The 18429-nt window shown below is 33.9% G+C and overlaps 5 protein-coding genes across 6 annotated transcripts; 2 read left to right on the top strand and 3 right to left on the bottom strand.

Moving 5' to 3' along the window:
• Positions 1 to 1529: 1529 nt before the first annotated feature.
• On the bottom strand, positions 1530 to 2265 carry LOC116347011 (ER membrane protein complex subunit 6). The gene is made up of 2 exons (XM_031777381.1): positions 1989 to 2265; positions 1530 to 1908 (listed from the first exon to the last, which is right to left on the bottom strand). Exons 1-2 carry the CDS (start codon positions 2122 to 2124, stop codon positions 1700 to 1702), a joined length of 345 nt encoding a protein of 114 aa, XP_031633241.1. The 5' UTR covers positions 2125 to 2265; the 3' UTR covers positions 1530 to 1699.
• Positions 2266 to 2399: 134 nt separating this feature from the next.
• On the top strand, positions 2400 to 4269 carry LOC116346946 (WD repeat-containing protein 91). Of its 2 annotated transcripts, none has more exons than XM_031777269.1 (4): positions 2400 to 2819; positions 2894 to 3034; positions 3108 to 3650; positions 3789 to 4269. In XM_031777269.1, the coding sequence occupies exons 1-4, from the start codon at positions 2576 to 2578 to the stop codon at positions 3866 to 3868; spliced, it is 1008 nt and encodes a 335-aa protein (XP_031633129.1). In that variant the 5' UTR covers positions 2400 to 2575; the 3' UTR covers positions 3869 to 4269. The 2 variants fall into 2 exon arrangements, with proteins under 2 accessions (XP_031633129.1, XP_031633130.1); XM_031777270.1 differs by having other exon boundaries at positions 2404 to 2819; positions 3785 to 4269.
• A 196-nt stretch (positions 4270 to 4465) lies between these two features.
• LOC116347079 (nuclear hormone receptor HR96) lies at positions 4466 to 9251 on the bottom strand. Its single transcript, XM_031777494.1, has 7 exons — positions 9101 to 9251; positions 8439 to 8955; positions 7510 to 8363; positions 6594 to 7304; positions 6081 to 6234; positions 5332 to 5600; positions 4466 to 5247 (listed from the first exon to the last, which is right to left on the bottom strand). Exons 2-7 carry the CDS (start codon positions 8485 to 8487, stop codon positions 5050 to 5052), a joined length of 2235 nt encoding a protein of 744 aa, XP_031633354.1. The 5' UTR covers positions 8488 to 8955; positions 9101 to 9251; the 3' UTR covers positions 4466 to 5049.
• A 717-nt stretch (positions 9252 to 9968) lies between these two features.
• Positions 9969 to 13754, top strand: LOC116347073. Its single transcript, XM_031777479.1, has 5 exons — positions 9969 to 10257; positions 10357 to 10512; positions 10589 to 10719; positions 10790 to 10988; positions 11080 to 13754. Exons 1-5 carry the CDS (start codon positions 10085 to 10087, stop codon positions 13604 to 13606), a joined length of 3186 nt encoding a protein of 1061 aa, XP_031633339.1. The 5' UTR covers positions 9969 to 10084; the 3' UTR covers positions 13607 to 13754.
• A 39-nt stretch (positions 13755 to 13793) lies between these two features.
• LOC116346956 (protein snakeskin) lies at positions 13794 to 15185 on the bottom strand. Its single transcript, XM_031777288.1, has 5 exons — positions 15074 to 15185; positions 14886 to 15013; positions 14429 to 14625; positions 14223 to 14352; positions 13794 to 14159 (listed from the first exon to the last, which is right to left on the bottom strand). Exons 2-5 carry the CDS (start codon positions 14934 to 14936, stop codon positions 14070 to 14072), a joined length of 468 nt encoding a protein of 155 aa, XP_031633148.1. The 5' UTR covers positions 14937 to 15013; positions 15074 to 15185; the 3' UTR covers positions 13794 to 14069.
• Positions 15186 to 18429: the final 3244 nt, after the last annotated feature.

Here is an 18429-nt window from a genome sequence, read left to right as displayed (position 1 = left end):
TAATAACAATTATGATCCGCATCAGTTTTACTTACAGACTTTTAGCACGTGCTTTCGTTCCCATCATACGTATGGCCCATTTACAGCCAGCACCAGTTCAACGCGAATTTTCTTGTAAAATTTAATACCAAGGCTTTAGTGGAATTTTATCTAGCATCCATAAACGTATGTCATTTTCACTGCATGTCATCCGTTTTTAATCTCTACATCCTTTAATTACATCGTGAGTGTGTCTGTGTTACCCTCAATATGGAATGAAGTGCCTTCATATTGATTTCAAATGAAATGGCTTGTACATTTTGGAATTTTGATAAAAAAAAATGATTTCAATTTTAATCTGAAACATATATCAAATAGCAGCGCTTTTTTTCGTGTCATACCTGTTTTTACCTTGACTTCTACATAATATTGATTTGGCCACAAATAAGTACCATTTCAACATTTTAATTTAATGATTCGCACAATTTCAATAATAAAAAATGATTTTTATAACTCAAGCGGTATATACTTAAGCCTTTTTTTTACAAACTTTGTAATATAAACTAAATTTTCAAAAATTTATTAACAATTGTTACAATGAGCTGGGTTGATTCATTCTGTCTTTATGTCTTTTGATACGAAATTAGAAAACAAGAAACATTGATTCGATTTCTTTTGCATTTTTAGCCGATTTATCAAATTATTTATTTATTTTATAGATTCTAACATATATCTCATTTTGAGTTCAATTTGGCTACCATTTCCAAATGAAATCTGAACAGTTAGTGTCTATTTGTTTGATATTGTCTTTAGCTTCATTCTGTTTGGTCGCCAAAATTTTATCCACATTATTGAATCATTTTTGGATGATTTGAAAAATTACAATTTGCTTCGAATTAAAGTGAGACGTTTTAAACGAGTCCTTTAAGTTCGATATTAAAAGTAATGATGTAAATGGGAAAAAGTAAATGTTTGAGATTAAGCTCGAGGGTTGTGCTAACTTATATAAAGTCATTTTTCACCAAGTAGAATTTTTAAATTCTCTCAGCTTAGGAAAAGTCGTGAATAAATTCGATTGCTCAAAAATGTCCTGTAAATTTTGGTACAACAAAGAATCGCAATACCCAAAACCGAACTGAAACATTGATATCTATTTTAAGTATTTATTTTTGACTAAAATAGTTTTAATTGTTTGTGAGAGCCAATTGTTGAATGATGCGAATATGCGCTACAGTTAACCACGTTTAAAGATTTTTTACGTTAAAATTTGATTCAACGCTTTGTTTAACGTTTAGCTTTTCAACAGAATAATTGGCGATGAAACCTAATATCATTTCGATTTCAATGGCACAGAATTTGTTATCATTTTCAAAGAATCCATATTTGATTTCATGAATTTGCTTCAATCAAGTTTTCACTGCACATTGTACTATAAAATGTAAAAAATCTTTTTAAATCATCTGAAAATATGTTCATAACGCAGTGCACATGTATGTATTGCATTTTTCTGCACATATCAAATATTTTGATTTGAATAAAACTAAAAAAACTAAATGTTTACTATAAATATTGTTGTTTATTGGACAAAATTCGTGGGTATTGATAACGATTGTTTTCTTGAAATTTTAAACAAATGAAGATATTTCTTTTTTAGTAATGCATTGGTGTATTGGTAATTTCCACTTAACATGCTAATTTTTCTTTGGATCTTCGTTGCTATTCAGTAAACATGAACCATTCCATACAAAAATGTCCAGAATAATACGTATGTGCAGAGACCGCCTAGAAATCCATTGGTTAACAGCGACTGTCGATTTATGAAAAATTTCTTCCAATTGGAGCCCGTTTTCAGCAACAGTAAACACCACAAACCCAATACTGACACCAGATAAAATAAGAAGCCAATGATTCCGGTAAGGCCCATAATTCCTGTTTGGATGACAACGAAAATAAAACGTAAATGACATCAAATGCAAATGATTCAATGAATAATTATTTCTGATTCATACCAGCTGTACTACCACTTAATGCAGCCATTGATGTTCGACAATATTCTACGGCCGATGCATTGTGTCTGATTGCTGATTCACTGTATGCAACAGTTTCACCAGATTTTGATTCACGTGTACGCACTCGATTCGACATATTTCTCTAATACTTTCGGTTAATTTCAAAAATAATTCGATTTATCTTTAATTGTTCTGTGACTAGGAATGTTAAAAAAAAGAGAACCACAACAAATTCGTATGATTTGTGCACAGTGCGATATATCTGTCAAAGTCACGAATTTTTTTTTTTTCATTTTTAGTTGTTGGCTATGCATCATGTCAACCACTGAGCTTTACGCATCGGGTAACACCGCAACATACACAACGAATACTGACAATGTCAAAACAAACTTTCTAGTGAAATCAAACAAATGGAGAGAAACATAAAAACATCTCATTCTTAGTTCAATAGATCACATGTTTTTCGTTTAATTCCATCAATTTGTCGATTTAATTTATTCGACAATTGTATTCATTTAACTGAATTTTGATATCATTTCGTTTTGTTTTCAATTTGAGTTTGTATTTTAGTTTATTTGTACAAAGACATGGCTCACATTCAATATGTTGATTCATTGATACGTGAATATATGCTGTTCCGTGGTTTCTCAAATACATTAAAAACATTTGATACCGAATTGAAAACTGATAAGGACAAAGGATTTCGCGTTGATAAAATCATCGATCAAATATTGAACGCAATTAATACACAAGATTTACATTTGTTACGTGAAATATGGAATCATTTAGATGGTCATTTGTTTAGCAAATTGGAGCATTCATTTGCATCAGGTAAATTGAATAAATTTTCTAATTTTCAAACGAACAAAACAAAAATAAAATGTTGTTACTTTTCTGTAATGCAGCTGTGAAAAAACTGGAATCGGGTCTATTGAAATTGTATTTGGTAACGGCGTGTGTGGCTGGAAAACAGGATAAAATCACCGATTTTTTCACCAAACTAGCACCAGAACTACACTTACAATCCGAATGGCGAGAATGGTTTTGTAAGCATTCAAAAAAAAAACGTTTAATTTTTAAATCGAGTGACATTAACATGTGTTTCATTGAAATTTTCAGTCTTTCCATTTTGTAAAAATCCCGATGAGCATGCAGTGTTTGCGGTGTGTTTTACAAAGCAATGGCAGGATACATTGTTGGTATCTTTGCATAATTTTTTGGCAACAATATTTCAATGTATGCCACAACCAACATTGACCCGTCTCGATACCGAAGCCACACAAATGAAAAAACTTCAAGAGGAAAATAATTTGCTACGAAATCGCATTCAATCGATGGGCAATCAATTATCACAGCCGTCTGCATCATCGTCGCCAAAAAGCAATTCATCGACAACACATCAATCACGACGTTCAACGTTCCACGAACAAAAACGAATGACTGACACCAAACCACACATACAAATCAATCCAAATCCAAATACATTGAACGATGTCATTCCATTTTACATTCCACCGCCGCCACATTTGATTGACGATTTTTATATAATTGCTCAAGAAACATTGAACGTTGGAAATATGGCCGATTCACAGGCGCGCAGTTTGCGTTCACTCATTCGAAATATTAGCTCGGGCGGCAGTCCAGTTATGGGCAGAAAGGAGGGTATACTTACTTTAAAAATTACTATTCCATTATTGAAGAATGCTATCCATTCTTTCGATTATTTTTCCATTACATCCATTACGTTCCATTACATATTAATTAATTTCCGTTCTTTTCTTTGTGATAAACCCTAGGCAGAAAGGAATCATTGGACCGGGGTAAAAAGAGATCGGGCAGTGCTGGCAGCCGATCTTGGAATTTACACTAGATATATATAGTTCTTTCTCACGCCCATTTACAACAATGCAGCAGTGAATGCACAAAATAGCAGAGCAGGGCGAACAAAATGATAGTAGAAACGTCGTGTTGGTATGACGACAGCAGCCAAAATAAAACAAAGATGATATTGTAGAAGTTAGCAATTTCGGTCCAAAAAAACAAATTATATCAGTTGATACATCTAGTAGAAATATTTTTCTGTGTACGCAATAATTTAATAAACAAAATGCAAATTTTCTTTTTGTCGTGATCGTCCACCGTGTTACCAAATAATATATAATCAACGAAAGAATGAAAAAAGAAACTGTATTTTTAGTAATATTTAAAATCAAACCGAATTGACTTACACTCATTCAGTTAGAAACAAATATAATAAAAACGATATCTTGATTTAATGAGACATTTTGTGTATTCATTCGTATTCAAATATTAGACGTTAATTGTTTCAATAACGTGATTGCTCTTTATCTTCAATTTTCACTCCAAGCAAATATGTGAATATTTGTTTGCAAATCATTTAAATCGTTTTAAAACTCTACTATAACTCCTGGTTGATTTATTTACTCAGCCATTTTTGAAATAAATATTCATTCACCTTGATTAATGCAACAAAATAAACTGAATTGTTTTCAAATATTTTGTTCTTTTATTTTATGCACGTCAATTACGATTTATCATTTAAGCACTTTTTTTGCTCCATCATTCAAATTATTTTAATTATTCGATATCATCTGTTTTTGGCTTTGAACTATTACTAACTAAGTTTGGAACTTTACAATTTGAGTAAAGCACAAATAAATGAGAAATTTATTTGGGATAATTGCACTTATCAATATTTTGCATTAGAAAAATAAGTCTTTATCATTTTATTCTAAAGAACAGACCTTTGGCAGAAGGATACACATTTTTGAAGCGAACTGAGCTCACTACAAACTACTGCTTTTTTATAAATGACAATTATGCATTTTAATGGTCTTTTAAATATTTTACAAGGAATAACTCTCCATTTTTTCCATCACTCATTGATGATAATATAATTTTGGTAATATTTAACTAATTAAATGATTTTGATCGATAATTCTAAGCTTTAAATTCGTTCAATTCTTTAAAAAAAACTAATGTGAAAAACTTTGGTTTGCAATATTCCTCAGGCACGTATTGGTCTATGTTTCTGTTTTCTTCAGTTTTTGATGTCGAAAATTTCACGTAAAAGTGGTTCGACCCGATTTGGATTGACGTCCAAATAAACGGCAATCATAGCATCCTTAAGACATTCCAGCTCTTTGATTTTTTGAATTAATTTTAAAAATAGCGATTTAGCTTCACAACCAGTGTATATACTCTCCAAATATCGTCTTAATAGGTAATAGTAGGAATTCTATTGAATATCAGCAAAACAATTTATTAAGCAAACTAAATGTAAAGAATTTCTTTGTAAAAAAAATTTGAAAGTGATGTGTACCTGTTCCAAAATAATAACATCAGCGTGAACAGTTTTTGCTCGTGTCGGTGTGAATAGAACAATTGCACTCATGATCAAAATAATATTTTCATCTTTTCGTAACCGTGGTTCGAATGTTCGTATAAAATTCTCATACTCTTCGTATACATTGTTGCTGGCCAATTTGAGTACATCACTTTTTATCGATGACATAATTTCCTTGCTGTGTGGAATATTCCAAATACAATGATCAACGTCGTATTGCATCATTGAGCGCAGAATCATCATATCTGAAAATGAACAAAATTACAATTAAACTCTTTCGAAATCAAAATAACACTTTTAACGATTGTATTTGTCTTTGGTCTAGTTCAAACTCTAGACGTTATTATCGAATACAAACCATACTTAACAAATCGGTGTTAATCTGCGATGCTCATGATAGAATTTGCAGCAAAGAATTGATTAATTCGAATTAGTTGCTAGTTGTTGAGCTCGCGATCTATTCGTTCAATGACATTTCATTTTCTTCATTGAAAAATCGAAAGTTCAATCGCAAATTCCATGCAAAAAAGTGGAAATGATAATTCAAACTCGTTTTGTATGCGAATCATTCGAAATTTTCCGAAAACTTAATGCTAAAGTGATGCTATAATTCGAAACACAGTGATACGACCAAACGTTATAACGCATGCATAACGAGCGATGCATTTTTTTTTAGTAACAATTGACGAACATATACATATTCTGCGCAAAGAAAAAATACTTACCGGTACAACCACCTTTCAACAAAGCCACCTGATCCTCTTGGCACATGCTCTTAAACGCGCTAATTTTCTTAACCACTTTTATAAGTCGCTTGATTGCGGTTGCCGTTAAATTTATTAGCGTCACAAGCTTTGGATCCTCGGGATTTTTTTCCGTCTGTCAGAAATTGTTCAGTATGTAAAAAGTAATAATATTAATAGAAAAGATTTGTTTTTTTTTTTATCAGTGTAAATGTTCTATTGTTGTTAATTGGCATCTATCTATTATTTTGCGAACTCATTCATATTAAATGAATGTTCAATTGAAACTGTTGTCTGCCAGGTGTTCATTTTTATTTTGTCAACAACAACAAATTAAAAGAAATGTTGTTGTGGATTTTTTTTTTATCAGCGCCAATCGACTACTGTGTTATCAGCGATCGATTCAATGTGATTACAAATGCAAAATGTTCGATTAAATGAAAACAATGAAAACATTTGGATTTTACGCGACATTTATATAAAAAAAAGTCATACCTTTGCGGTGGATTTATTGCGTTCTCTCACCAACGGCGTTATATCCTCGTCAAGTGGAATGAACAAGGCTTTATAGGCAACAATTAATTCGTTCAATTTGGCCGTTTCGTTGTCATTTAATTCCCGATTGATATTCGACTCTTTGCCGTGCACATTCAAATTGTATTCAATTTTGATGGCATCGTTTATGATCGATTCCAATGTATTTGAATGTGCATTGCTTCTAATAACGCCCGTTTCAATGGCATTACTACTGGTTGGAATGGTTTTTGAATGGCCACAGTGTGATGATTCACCATACATTGATTGCAATAAATTTCGTACGATTGGACTTGACATGGTTTTTGTATGTTGTAATGTATCGGTTACAATATCATTTGTTTGAAATTCCATTTGTCTTGCATCTGAATTTGTTGTGGTCGCGGTCGCTTCATTTGATACCGTGAGATGTGTTAAATCGTTGCTGTCCATTTTTGTCGTCGAATCCACCATCGTAATGTCAACCATTTCATTAAGCATTTTCATCGCTTCGGCCGGTGCATTCATGAATTTATTTACAATTTCGCTGGCATTGTCCGGAGTATTCATCAATTGTTGAATAAATTGTAAAACATCGGACGGTGAATTAACACATTTTGCAATGATCTCAAGTGCATCGGTCGGTGATGTAATGAATTTGGTAAAAACGGTAAGCGCATGATACGGTGAATTCTGGTGAGGGCAGATTTTGTTAATCAATGTTACTTAGCGAAGAGATAGTGAAATGATGCTATTGTGTATAAAAGTTAACACAAATAGAATCACATTTAACGTCTCAGTTTACAAATGGAAATGAAGAAAAAAACTCACAATAGCATCAAAACATGCTCTCTGGTAATTTTTATATGAAAAGAGAAGAAAAAAAACCCAAACTTACCATAATTTTACTAATAATTTTCAATGCATCACCGGGTGCCCCAATTAAATAGCCAATCATTCGCATTGCGTCGCGTTGTGATTGAATGATTTTTGTGACAACTTCCATTGCGTATTTTTGATTTGGCATCAATTGATTTATATAATTACTGGACTCGGTCGGATGATTTAGAAAAAAGTTAACAATATCACTGGTATTTGAATCTTTTGATGGATACTCCAATCGTGTTTGTGTTGGTTGAAAATCCATATGATAATTATTATTTGTTGTTGATGAAATGGTATTTGTAATCGCCGATGGACTGTTATTACTCAAGACGGTGTTAATTGGTGGCGGAATCTCTGTTTGATACGATATTGGTTGCATGGGTGATTGTGGTTGCAATATTTGTGTTGGATATGCAACGGATGAAATGGTTGGGCTCATTGAACTATTCGACAGAACGCTTGGAATGGATTGGAATGCATGTAGGCAATCACTGCTCGAACTACCTGGCGACAAATCCATTTGACCCGTGTCCATCATATGTTCTTGTGTCCAAAAATCGTTTTGACTGTCGGTGTCGTTGGTTTTAATTTTATCGTCATCACTTTTTAACGCTTTTGATTTTCTTTTCACTCGATTCTGTTCAATTTTTTTTCGTTTCAATAATTTATCTTCATCAGTCATAATATATTCTTTTCGCATTCCGATTTTAAAGCATTTTTGCAAGCGACATCGTTGACAAAAACGACGTGTAACCACCGTTATAGCGCACGATTCATCAAATGGACATGAAAAATCCTTGCTCGACAATGCATTTCGTCGAAAAAATGCCTTACAACTTTCGCATGTAACCGCATTAAAATTATATCCTTGAAAATCGACAAAGAAAAATTCAATGAGTTAAATGTGTGCATTTTTTTTTTAATTCTGTGCAACAAATTTACCGAGCGCTTTATCACCGCAAACCATACACACTTTGTCCATTTGTGACATATTATTTATTTTTGTGCAATTTATTCGACAAAATGAAAGATTGTAAAGAATACGTTAACAAGCGGGCACCATCATCGGCATTTGGCATCGGCTCGAAACATTTCTCACACACACACACACGGTGGCCTGTGGATTGAACTTGTTGATTTGAGATATTGACGACAATAAACAATCGAAGAAAACTAAAATATGCGTGTAATCGACACCAAGTTACACAAGTTACTAATGATTACAATTGAGTGGTTGACTGACGAAAAAAAAATGTAACAACAACATGTATGGCTTGTGTATAGAACGTTCGCATTCGTTTGCAAAGGCTATTATCTCCTCGCTATTCGACAAAAACAAATGTAAGTGTGTTGTGTATTAATGCCGAATCGATGATATGCATTGGTGGCGGTGATCTCTTTATAATGGTGTTAATCATATCATCGCTAAATTGATGTATGACGCTACACAGTCTCACACCTGTAAAAAACAAGACATTCGTCTCGTTCAAAAAATATACCATCCAAAATATTTTGTTTTTTGTGGGACGTTTTTTTTTCGCTTCTAACACAAGTCAAAACAATGAAATTTGCTACGTATTGCAAATTTGAACACAATTATTCACAATAATACATAGAACACATATTTCAAAATTGAATTTTCGCAGCAGTGGCTACAGCAAAATATTCAATATTGTTCAATCATGTTTTTATAGAATTTATTCGTTGGTGAGAAAAAGAATTGAAATATTTGGGCATTTGTTGAACCGAAAACTGAGTCACAAACAAAATTTAATCAAATCAATCTAGCGGAACTGTCATTGTCAACGAACAGACGTGCTTTCAATTTCATTGATAATAGAATTAAACGAGGGAATTCAATCATACCAACAGCTAAACGTTGAAAACACTTTCAAAACCCGACAAATCGATTTTCATTTTCTTTCAAATGTTTGCCGGGTAAACAATCGCCTTTTTGCATGAATACCACCATTTTTTATGTTTCTAATTAAAATAAATTGACTCTATCATTCAACAAATCAAATAATGCATAAAAATAATCCAAACAAAATTGTGCTATTATCATGAAGAAAACGCCTGAATTTATTCGATTTGTCATATTTTAAACGATGAATAACGGGACTTCCGTTAGTATTTCCCATTAGAAAAATCATTTGTTTCCATTTAATTGACGATGAATGAAAAAAATATGTGATTTTTCTTAGAAATTGAACAGGAAACAATATTAACCCAATTTCATTCAAGTTGCAGTTTTCATTCAACAACATTTCCAACAATGAATAAATATTTGGGTAATATGTGCTTTTTTTGCTAATTAAATTTTGTCATAAGTTTGCATAAAAAATGATTTGTATGCACTCAGCGATTTCCGTAATTCTTTGTTTTGGTTTTCGTTTTTTATTATGGATATATTTTTGCAACGAACATGACCTAACTTTCATTTTATAATAATTCGTTTGGCAAGTTTTAGCTTCAGTTTGAAACATTTCGTTGGACGAGAAAGATCGTCGTCTCCAGATTTGTGACATAGTAGATTTGATCAAAAGATTATCTTTTTTCGTACTTTGTAATAAATTGTATCAAGAAAAATGTTCAAGTTGAACATAGTGGCTTTGTGCTTTGTGGCCTGGGTGTCTAGATGCAGTGGTGATGATGTTGTCGTGCAAATGTTCTCAAAAAAACCGATTAATTACATCAGTGAAAAGTATATTAGCTATTCCATCGACCCGAATGAATTGCTCGAAATGAGCCAAGAACGAGAGTGAGTCTTCGACTAATTTAATACCATGCAAAAAGAAAAAAACAAAAAAAAAATTAAAAAATATTTTTTCTATTTTTTTTCACATCGATTCAAAAACAGAGATGGCTTCATATATCGCATGATGGAATCGGGACCGTGCTATTTGAAAATCTACGGCAACTATACGAATAAAATGCAGTTGGCTGGCAATTTCATTGACCTGAACTCGTCCAAACTATCGCTGGAACGATTGAAAGATGTTTATGATATACTTCGGTAAGTAGATGTTAGCCATTCCGTTCTACTTGTTCTTTTTCTGGCCAATTTTCTCATTTCTTTTTACAAAATTTAGAATCGCCGGCATAAAACCAGTGATCGCATTGCCGTACGATCCAAACAATTGGAATACACGAAATGTGATGCGAATTTTGGGAAAAGTCAGCTTATTGGAGATGAATGACATTACATGGCAATTGGGAGCGAGTAAGTTTCAAGAAAAAAAAAATTATTTAATGAAACACAAATTTTCCTAACAAAACTCGATTTCATATAGATTTTCATGCAAAAGATGCAGTCAGTTACATCGACGATTTGAATACATTGAAATTGATTGTCGGCGCATTTGCAACGAAAGAAAGCAAGAAAAATTGGAGCGTTGTTGGATCGGATATCACAGTTGGAAGCAGTGAAGATGAAGCTCGAATGTATTCCGAACTTTCCAAGTATATCGTTGATGCTGTTGGATGGTCACAGTAAGTTTTCTTTTTCAGTCGTTTTTTTTTCTTCGAATTTTGTTTACATGTGTTAATTGCTCCGTGATCATTTTTTCAAATTCTCTCCTAGATCAATCGAACTCAGTTATTCGGATGAAAATGTTGATGATTTTTTCTCCAGCATGAATGTGGATCCAGCATTGCGAACAATTTTGAATGGTGAATCCCCAATTTGGCTATCACTTTTGCAAAAAAATACCGATGTAAAGAATCCATTGACGCACATGAAGCAAGGACTGAATTGGGCGCAAATATTGGGTGATGCAGCGAAAAATGGATTCAAAGTGATCTATACGCCAATCGATAAGCAAACATGGTACGAACCAACGATGAGCTATTACACCACATTACTGCACAAACGGATCATCGGTCAAACGGTTTTCGATACGAAAATGTTCAACGGTAATCGATTCGATTCGCATTTCTATGCACACTGTACCAAAAATATGAGCGGTTCGTTTACATTGTATGGTGTTAATGGTGCCGATTCAAGTCTTGACATTACCGCCAAATTGCCATTCCGTTCGGGCACCGCATACTTGGAATTCATTTTAACAGTCGGTGTGAATGGCAAAGTTTATTTGAACGGTGCCGAAATTATTGAACCAACCGTTTTAACGCCGCTCGTGAAATACAAACTACCAGGAAAAGGTGCAATGTTATCTATGCCAGCCCATTCCGTTGCATTTTGGGTATTTACCGCCGCAAATATTCCCGAATGTGAATCGGTCGCACCAATTTCATTCGATTTTGAACAATCAGAAGAGCGAACCTCATCGGAACATCTTCTTCAGCAATTAATTGTCGAAACGGTCGACAATGATGAACAAACCAGTGCCAATGAGGAAAATTCAATCAGTCGCTCAAAACGATCAACAAACATTGAAAAGGATGGTGTAAGCAATCGAATTCGACGAAACACCGAGAATAGCATTGGCAAACAGAGTGAGTATAATGCAATTGAAATGAACGATGAAACACAGGAACGCGATAAACGCTACGTTGGCGTTTCAAATTTCATCTATAACAATATCGACGATATGAAACGACGCAGTATATTTGCACCGTATAAATCGAAATTGGAATTGCCAGCAAAACGAACGAAACGAGACATCTTGCGAAATTTATTTGATAAATTCGATCTTAAAAAGACCGCATTCAATTTCAAAACACCAACATTGGGATCGCTTAAATTGGGCAACATAGGTCTTTTACCATCCATTTCAACAGTACATGATGTTCTGAATCCGTCCAACAGTAATAACAAAGAACAGAAATTATTCGATCGAATTGAAAATCCCGAATTGCCCAATGGTGATGTGCACTTTGAACTTGCCGAAGTTGTAACCGAACCAAATGAATATGCAGCCGCATTGAATGCAGCAAATCGAATTGTCGAAAAACCAAACACATTCATGCCATACAACAATTATGCAACACCGGTTGCCATGCAAAATCAAAATTCCGTTCCAATGGTTGGTGAGTTGACCGAAATGGCTGCAAAAAGTGAAATAGTTACCGCTGCTCCAGCTATTCGTGCACAGGCCGCTCAAGCTCAAAGGCCACAAGCTGTTCAACACCAACTTCAATATGTCGTTAAAGACCTTCCACCCACTTGGCAAATGAATCGTGATAATATGGAAAAGACTCGCAATAATTTGCGTCAAAATCTCTGGCCAATGGCCAATGTACAACAACTTGGCGCAAAACCAATCAACGCTTTCTTGCCAAATGTTGCAATGCAAGGTGTTCAACAACCAGCCGAGCATATATTTTTTGAATCACGAAGACGTCGCCGTCGTGCCATCGACTCCAGAATGAATGACGAAATCGAACAACGTATACAACGAAATGAATTGAAAAATGAACTTCGTCTCGACGAATCCGTCGATCAAATTGAGTTGGTCGATAAAATGCAACGCATGTTTGATAAATTTGAGCGCAGTCAAAATGGTGTTTTTAAAATTGGAAAGGGCGGACTTAAAGGCTTACTTTCGGCCCGTAAGTCAGACGAAAGTGACAATAAAATAAAAAAGAAGTGTAAAGTTTTATCAATGGCCATGGAGCAACAGTGTTTACAAACCGAAAATCAACCATCAAAAACACTTTTCAAGCGTTCACTTGACATCGCCCGAACATCGAATGGTCCGTTCAAGAAGTTGTTTTCAAGACTCAAGGACAGCGTCGATGGACCATTGAAATTTCGCATCAGACGATCAATTGACGAAAATGAAATCAATGAAAATGATATAAATGCCATTTTTAAAGAGCCAAAAAATGAAGAAGAAAAAATGCAATTTGAGAAAAATGTGTTGTATGACACGGAAAAACGCCGCAATGAATGGAAACGTATTGTCGCAAAAAAGATCTCATCTTTAAACCCATCAGAACCATCGGACCCAGCTATGCCAACCACAACTCAAAGTACAGCACCAGAAACTACACCAGCCGAAGCAGCAAAACCGGCGGACGGTGAATCAACGAAGAATGCGAAAAACGTTGTTCCGGAAATCTTGCGTACAATGCGAGGCTATGTAAGTGAAATTACAAAAACAGTGGCCAAAAGCATTGGTAAGATATGGTTTAATCTAGCATAATCATGTAATAAAATGTGCGCCTCTCCTCGTTTGATTTCATATTCTATTGTTTAGTTAGTATTCCAATTTTTAATTGTCCATTTTTTGTTCATATGTTTGATTAAATAAACTGTTACATATTTTTAATTTATTATTAGCAGCAATGAAATCATGTTGTTTTTGTTTCAAGAAAAAAAAGTCAAATTGGTTAATTCGCAAAAAATGTTTATTTTGAAATGGTATTTTAGGTTAAAAAAAGGTATGTATGGGGGTGTATGGTGGTGTACGGCTTAATCTATGATCTAATCGAATCGTATGGAGAAAACATTAAATCTTATATCGTACTTAGTTGTCCTAACATGATCTTACAGCGAGAAGTAAAAAAAAGAACAAATATTCTTGTTTGTCAAATAAAGGTGCAAATGGTTCACTTCTTGAATCTAGTCGGATTTACGATGTGCTAACATCCGTGTAAATTTGTCATTTATTTTGCGAAATGGATGAATGCCAGTACGGTGTCAATCACGTACAGCGCCCCGGACAAAACACATAGCGAACCAACCAACAAACCAACCTGAAATGTGCGAATATTTTAAGATAAGCCCGTCTACGACATTCGAAACGTTCATTAACTTACGGTACGTTCGGGAATAACAACCACTTGATCATGATCGGCCATGTAGCCGGACCAATAATGTAATGCTGTTGCGCCTACCGAAACCCACATAAATGCGCCGACAACATTCATAATTGTGTCAGACAGCTCCCTGTACAAATCATCGAAAATCATCAATTTCTCTTTCCAAGCTGTTTTTTTATATATATATAAAAAAATGGTATTACCGTTTGTGAGAGGTTGTTCCAAATAGATATGCAATCATTTGAACGCCTGTATAAATGAAAAATCCAACAAAAACACCCGATGCAATAATTTCAGCATCGGAACTTTTCTCTTCGTTCAGATTCCATGTGCCGCCAATGCCAAGAAAATCGCCAGCATATCCAAAGCGATACATCAATAAGATGATCAAATTGATTACCTGAAAATGATGAGCCGATGAGTCATCAAACACACACACACAAATATTTCATAAGTTTGTTTTGTTAGTCATTTACTATTTGAATGGGTGTGGTATTAGTCACTTTAACAACATTACCATGAATGATTTCACATTAAAATGCGTTTCACACATTTTCCAAACATAAATATTTTTGTTTTCGTGTCTGTACATGGTTTTTTCGCTCATTTTTTATAGATCAGCACTTTTTCAACGCATAATTACAATTAAAAAATACTCACCAATTTGAAAACCTTCAAAAATATTGACCCAACAGTTTCCACTGACACCATTTTTATTTTGCTTTGTTCGAATTAATTCGCTTTCAGTTTAAATTCTTTTTTTTATGTCGTTTCCTTCTTGAAAAACTCTATAAATAAACGTATTGCACTTAGAATAGAATTTAAATGAATTTATCGGTTTTTCTCACCAGGAATTTATTAATAAATGGAAAGGTAGACACAAATTCATTGGCGTACACAAGATTTTTCAACGGTGACTCTTCGAATAGAAAAAATGATTCCAAATGAAATATGTCTATTGCAAAATTAACAAGTGAAACAACGATTGAGCAAAGATGGGAGCGATTTTTTTTTGTGTAAACGGATGATAAAGCATAAACCGAGATAAGATTAGATAAAATTCATTTTTTTACGTGAATACATTCTGAATTGGTTCATGCAATAGTTACACCATTGTCATTTTATCTACATACACACTTATGTGAATAAGAAGAAAAAAATCACACATTCAACGAGAAACAGAGAGATAGCGAGAGAAATCCAAATATACAATTAAAGCTGATAAAGCCTTTTCGGTGAAGACAAAAAAAAATAAAATGAGTGTGTACGTGATAGTAAGAAACACACACACACGCCATTCAATGTAATCATTGCTGGCCTATTTTTTCGGCTTAGTTTTGTGTATTCTTTTTCTTCTCCAAATTTTATGCTGTGAAAAGCATATTTACGAAATTGTAATTCAATGAAATTTCAACAATTCTGTTTTTCGTTTTCATTTGAATTTCAAGCATATACTCTTCCTGACATTCCGATCGTTGTTGTACAACGACCAAATTAGTCATTGCATTGATATCTCATGTTGGTTTAAAGCAACTACACATGTCGATGTGGTTTTATATCAGGTGTTAAAGGTAGTAAATTCTGTGTGTTGATAAAAGGTTCGATGCGACTTGGCTTTTATACTCACTAAATCAACACTATTGTGAAAAGCTTCAATTTGTCTATATAGTTTTTCTATTTGCCACAATTTGTAAATGTGTCGCTTTAAAGCTTGAACATACATGTGAATATCCATCTGATTCATTTGTTCATTTGCCTTTGTGAATGGATTGTGAATTGTGATGAATTCATTCTCCAATTTTGATAGCTGGAGTAATGCTCCTGCAAATGCAGTACCCAAAATACGCATGAGTCATGTTTAAGCACCTTTTTGTTTGTTATGTCAGGGGAATCCTTTAGCATCAGCGATTCTCTTTATTGTGTACATCCAATATTGCAGCACGAATGTTGTTTGAATGTCATTTGGCGAACGCTGGAGTTCCTCTGAACATAAAATGAATGCATAAAAATACAGGCAGTGGACGCGCGTCAGTGCATTGACACTTGAAATTACGAATTTAACACGACATAACTGGAATGTATATACATGTGAATTCATTCTATATATATGTGTGTCCTTTTTATCATTTGTTTTTCCTTGTGCGAACGATTCCATTCAATAATCTTCTTTACCTGTTGCAAACCATTGTCATTGGGCGCGCTACTTCTGTCTCTCTCTCTTTCCTTCTCTCAGCATAGCTCGAATTGATATAAATAATATAGCCAATTGATGATAAGATCGCTTGAATTAATTTTTAATTTGGTTTCATAGAGCAAATTAAAAGGTCCACCATCAAATTCGAGAACCAACAAATTATTTTCGCTTAATATCAGGTATAAAATATGATATTAAAGTGATTTTTCATTTTGCAAAGAATCATTTCACCATGAATCATTTGATTTTGATATTTGTTTGCATTTAAAATGTGAACGAATCAGTGAGCGGGCAAAAGAAAACTTTGAAAACTTTATCAATATCGTCATCATGGAGTTCCAATACGAAATTCAGAACGAAAGATATCGAAAACCGTCTCTTTTGCCAAAAATCCATCAATGGCAAAACTGAATGAAATCGCATGAAAAGTAAGGCGGAAGAAATGAATGGAAAAATTCATCAAAAAAAAAGAAGAAAAAATAAATAAATAAAATAGAACGTTCACCGACCAAATAAAAGTAAAAATTAGATATGCAGAAAGGAAGAAAGATACAAACTAGTGCTTTCCTTACCACAGGAATATATTTTTCTCTTTAAACAAGAGGAATGAACATGTATACATGACGAAAACGCCAAAAAAAGAAGGAAAACATAAAATTTCAATGAGAAAAAAAAAATATGTGAAACGGCATACCAAGTTTAGCGTTAAAAGAAATCTTTACCAACAAAGACCAAAACAGAAAAACCATCAAACTTTAAGAAATAGAATTTTATGTTGTCAAAGTATATTATTTTGTCATGTATGATGTGACTACATATCTCATCCTTCGCATTCTTCGCGTGTCCCCTTTTCACTGTGTTTTTGTTTTTGTTTGTTGGCGCTCCAACTTGACATTGTACCCTTTCCATTTGTTTTCAACGTTCAGTGTTTCAATGAGACGAATATTTCGATACAAGCTATTTGTATCCGTATTCGTATGTGTTTGCGGTGTTGTTTACGTCTATGACATTTTGTCTATTGTTGTGCTTTTTTTTCGTGTGCACTCCCGCCCTCTCTGCCGTACTATGTCTGTCTTGTTCGTTTTTGTGCCTGCCGACAGTATATTACTCCCGTATATGTGTACATATTTTGGAACAAGAAAATCTTGTTTTGAAATTTGATATGAAAGAAACTTTATTCTCACTCACATTGCCTGGTGTGACATGGATATACACTCTGTGAAACTGAAATGGCACACGACGATCCATGTGCATTCAGCGTATGTGCTAAAAATAAAAAAACGAGAGAAGCATGAGTAAAAATTCGAAAGATTCGTTCGTTCATATTTAGTTTTTTTTTATTGGAGTGTGTATCGTAGTTGTTGATGTCGTTGTCGTCTTTTTCTTCGTCAAGTGGTATGAAGAGAGTGTACTGAGAATGAAAGAAGCATACACCAACGAAAAAAAAAAAACGAGAATTCAGTTAATAAAAGACCAATACGAAAAATGTGAAAACAATGTAAATGTAAAAAAGTGTTGTTGTCGTCGCGCTGAATTCCTCATTTCACAGGTGTGATGTGAGAAAGCATCCAGCATCAGCAGTGAAAACTTGGTGTGGAAAAACAAGAAACAACAGCTTTAACCAACAAAAAGAACTAATGGTAATAATGGCTGTGTGTTGTACGTTTTACGTGTGAATGCATACATGCATGTATCTATTGTATGTGACAACATTGAAGACGTGGTCCAAAAACGAAGTTTTGCCATCACACACACACACACACACACACACATTCCTCTTTGAAGAGGGAAAGAGACGCAAAGTGGAAGTTAAAAGAAAAATATAAAGCAGATGAAAAAAAAAATCATCTGATGAGAATAAGTACGTAGAAGTCCTAATGAATGGAATGATGGTAAAACCACCGCGACACGATTTTCTTTCGCAAACTCAACAAAAATACAAAACACTCACAACACACAAATACGATTTACTCGCGAATCCGTGCAACTTAGATTCCGTTCACTTGTTGT

The sequence above is a fragment of the Contarinia nasturtii genome, unplaced genomic scaffold (assembly GCF_009176525.2).
Source record: "Contarinia nasturtii isolate CC-2019 unplaced genomic scaffold, AAFC_CNas_1.1 Cnas_scaffold_1699, whole genome shotgun sequence".
Classification (NCBI taxonomy): domain Eukaryota; kingdom Metazoa; phylum Arthropoda; class Insecta; order Diptera; family Cecidomyiidae; genus Contarinia; species Contarinia nasturtii.
Note: the sequence above shows the minus strand (reverse complement) of the source record. Positions and strands in the feature narration are given on the sequence as shown.

Excerpts from the sequence above, each read along its gene's own strand:
- LOC116347011 (XM_031777381.1), bottom strand. The coding sequence starts at position 2,124 with ATGTCGAATCGAGTGCGTACACGTGAATCAAAATCTGGTGAAACTGTT. Across the intron at positions 1,909-1,988 it reads ATTAAGTGGTAGTACAGCTG|GAATTATGGGCCTTACCGGA; the intron begins GTATGAATCAGA and ends TCATCCAAACAG.
- LOC116346946 (XM_031777269.1), top strand. The coding sequence starts at position 2,576 with ATGGCTCACATTCAATATGTTGATTCATTGATACGTGAATATATGCTG. Across the intron at positions 2,820-2,893 it reads GGAGCATTCATTTGCATCAG|CTGTGAAAAAACTGGAATCG; the intron begins GTAAATTGAATA and ends TCTGTAATGCAG. Across the intron at positions 3,035-3,107 it reads CGAATGGCGAGAATGGTTTT|TCTTTCCATTTTGTAAAAAT; the intron begins GTAAGCATTCAA and ends TGAAATTTTCAG.
- LOC116347079 (XM_031777494.1), bottom strand. The coding sequence starts at position 8,487 with ATGTCACAAATGGACAAAGTGTGTATGGTTTGCGGTGATAAAGCGCTC. Across the intron at positions 8,364-8,438 it reads TTGCGGTGATAAAGCGCTCG|GATATAATTTTAATGCGGTT; the intron begins GTAAATTTGTTG and ends TCGATTTTCAAG. Across the intron at positions 6,235-6,593 it reads GCAATAAATCCACCGCAAAG|ACGGAAAAAAATCCCGAGGA; the intron begins GTATGACTTTTT and ends AATTTCTGACAG.
- LOC116347073 (XM_031777479.1), top strand. The coding sequence starts at position 10,085 with ATGTTCAAGTTGAACATAGTGGCTTTGTGCTTTGTGGCCTGGGTGTCT. Across the intron at positions 10,258-10,356 it reads GAAATGAGCCAAGAACGAGA|AGATGGCTTCATATATCGCA; the intron begins GTGAGTCTTCGA and ends ATTCAAAAACAG. Across the intron at positions 10,989-11,079 it reads GATGCTGTTGGATGGTCACA|ATCAATCGAACTCAGTTATT; the intron begins GTAAGTTTTCTT and ends ATTCTCTCCTAG.
- LOC116346956 (XM_031777288.1), bottom strand. The coding sequence starts at position 14,936 with ATGGTGTCAGTGGAAACTGTTGGGTCAATATTTTTGAAGGTTTTCAAA. Across the intron at positions 14,626-14,885 it reads TTTTGAAGGTTTTCAAATTG|GTAATCAATTTGATCATCTT; the intron begins GTGAGTATTTTT and ends CATCATTTTCAG. Across the intron at positions 14,353-14,428 it reads GGAACAACCTCTCACAAACG|GGAGCTGTCTGACACAATTA; the intron begins GTAATACCATTT and ends TGATTTGTACAG.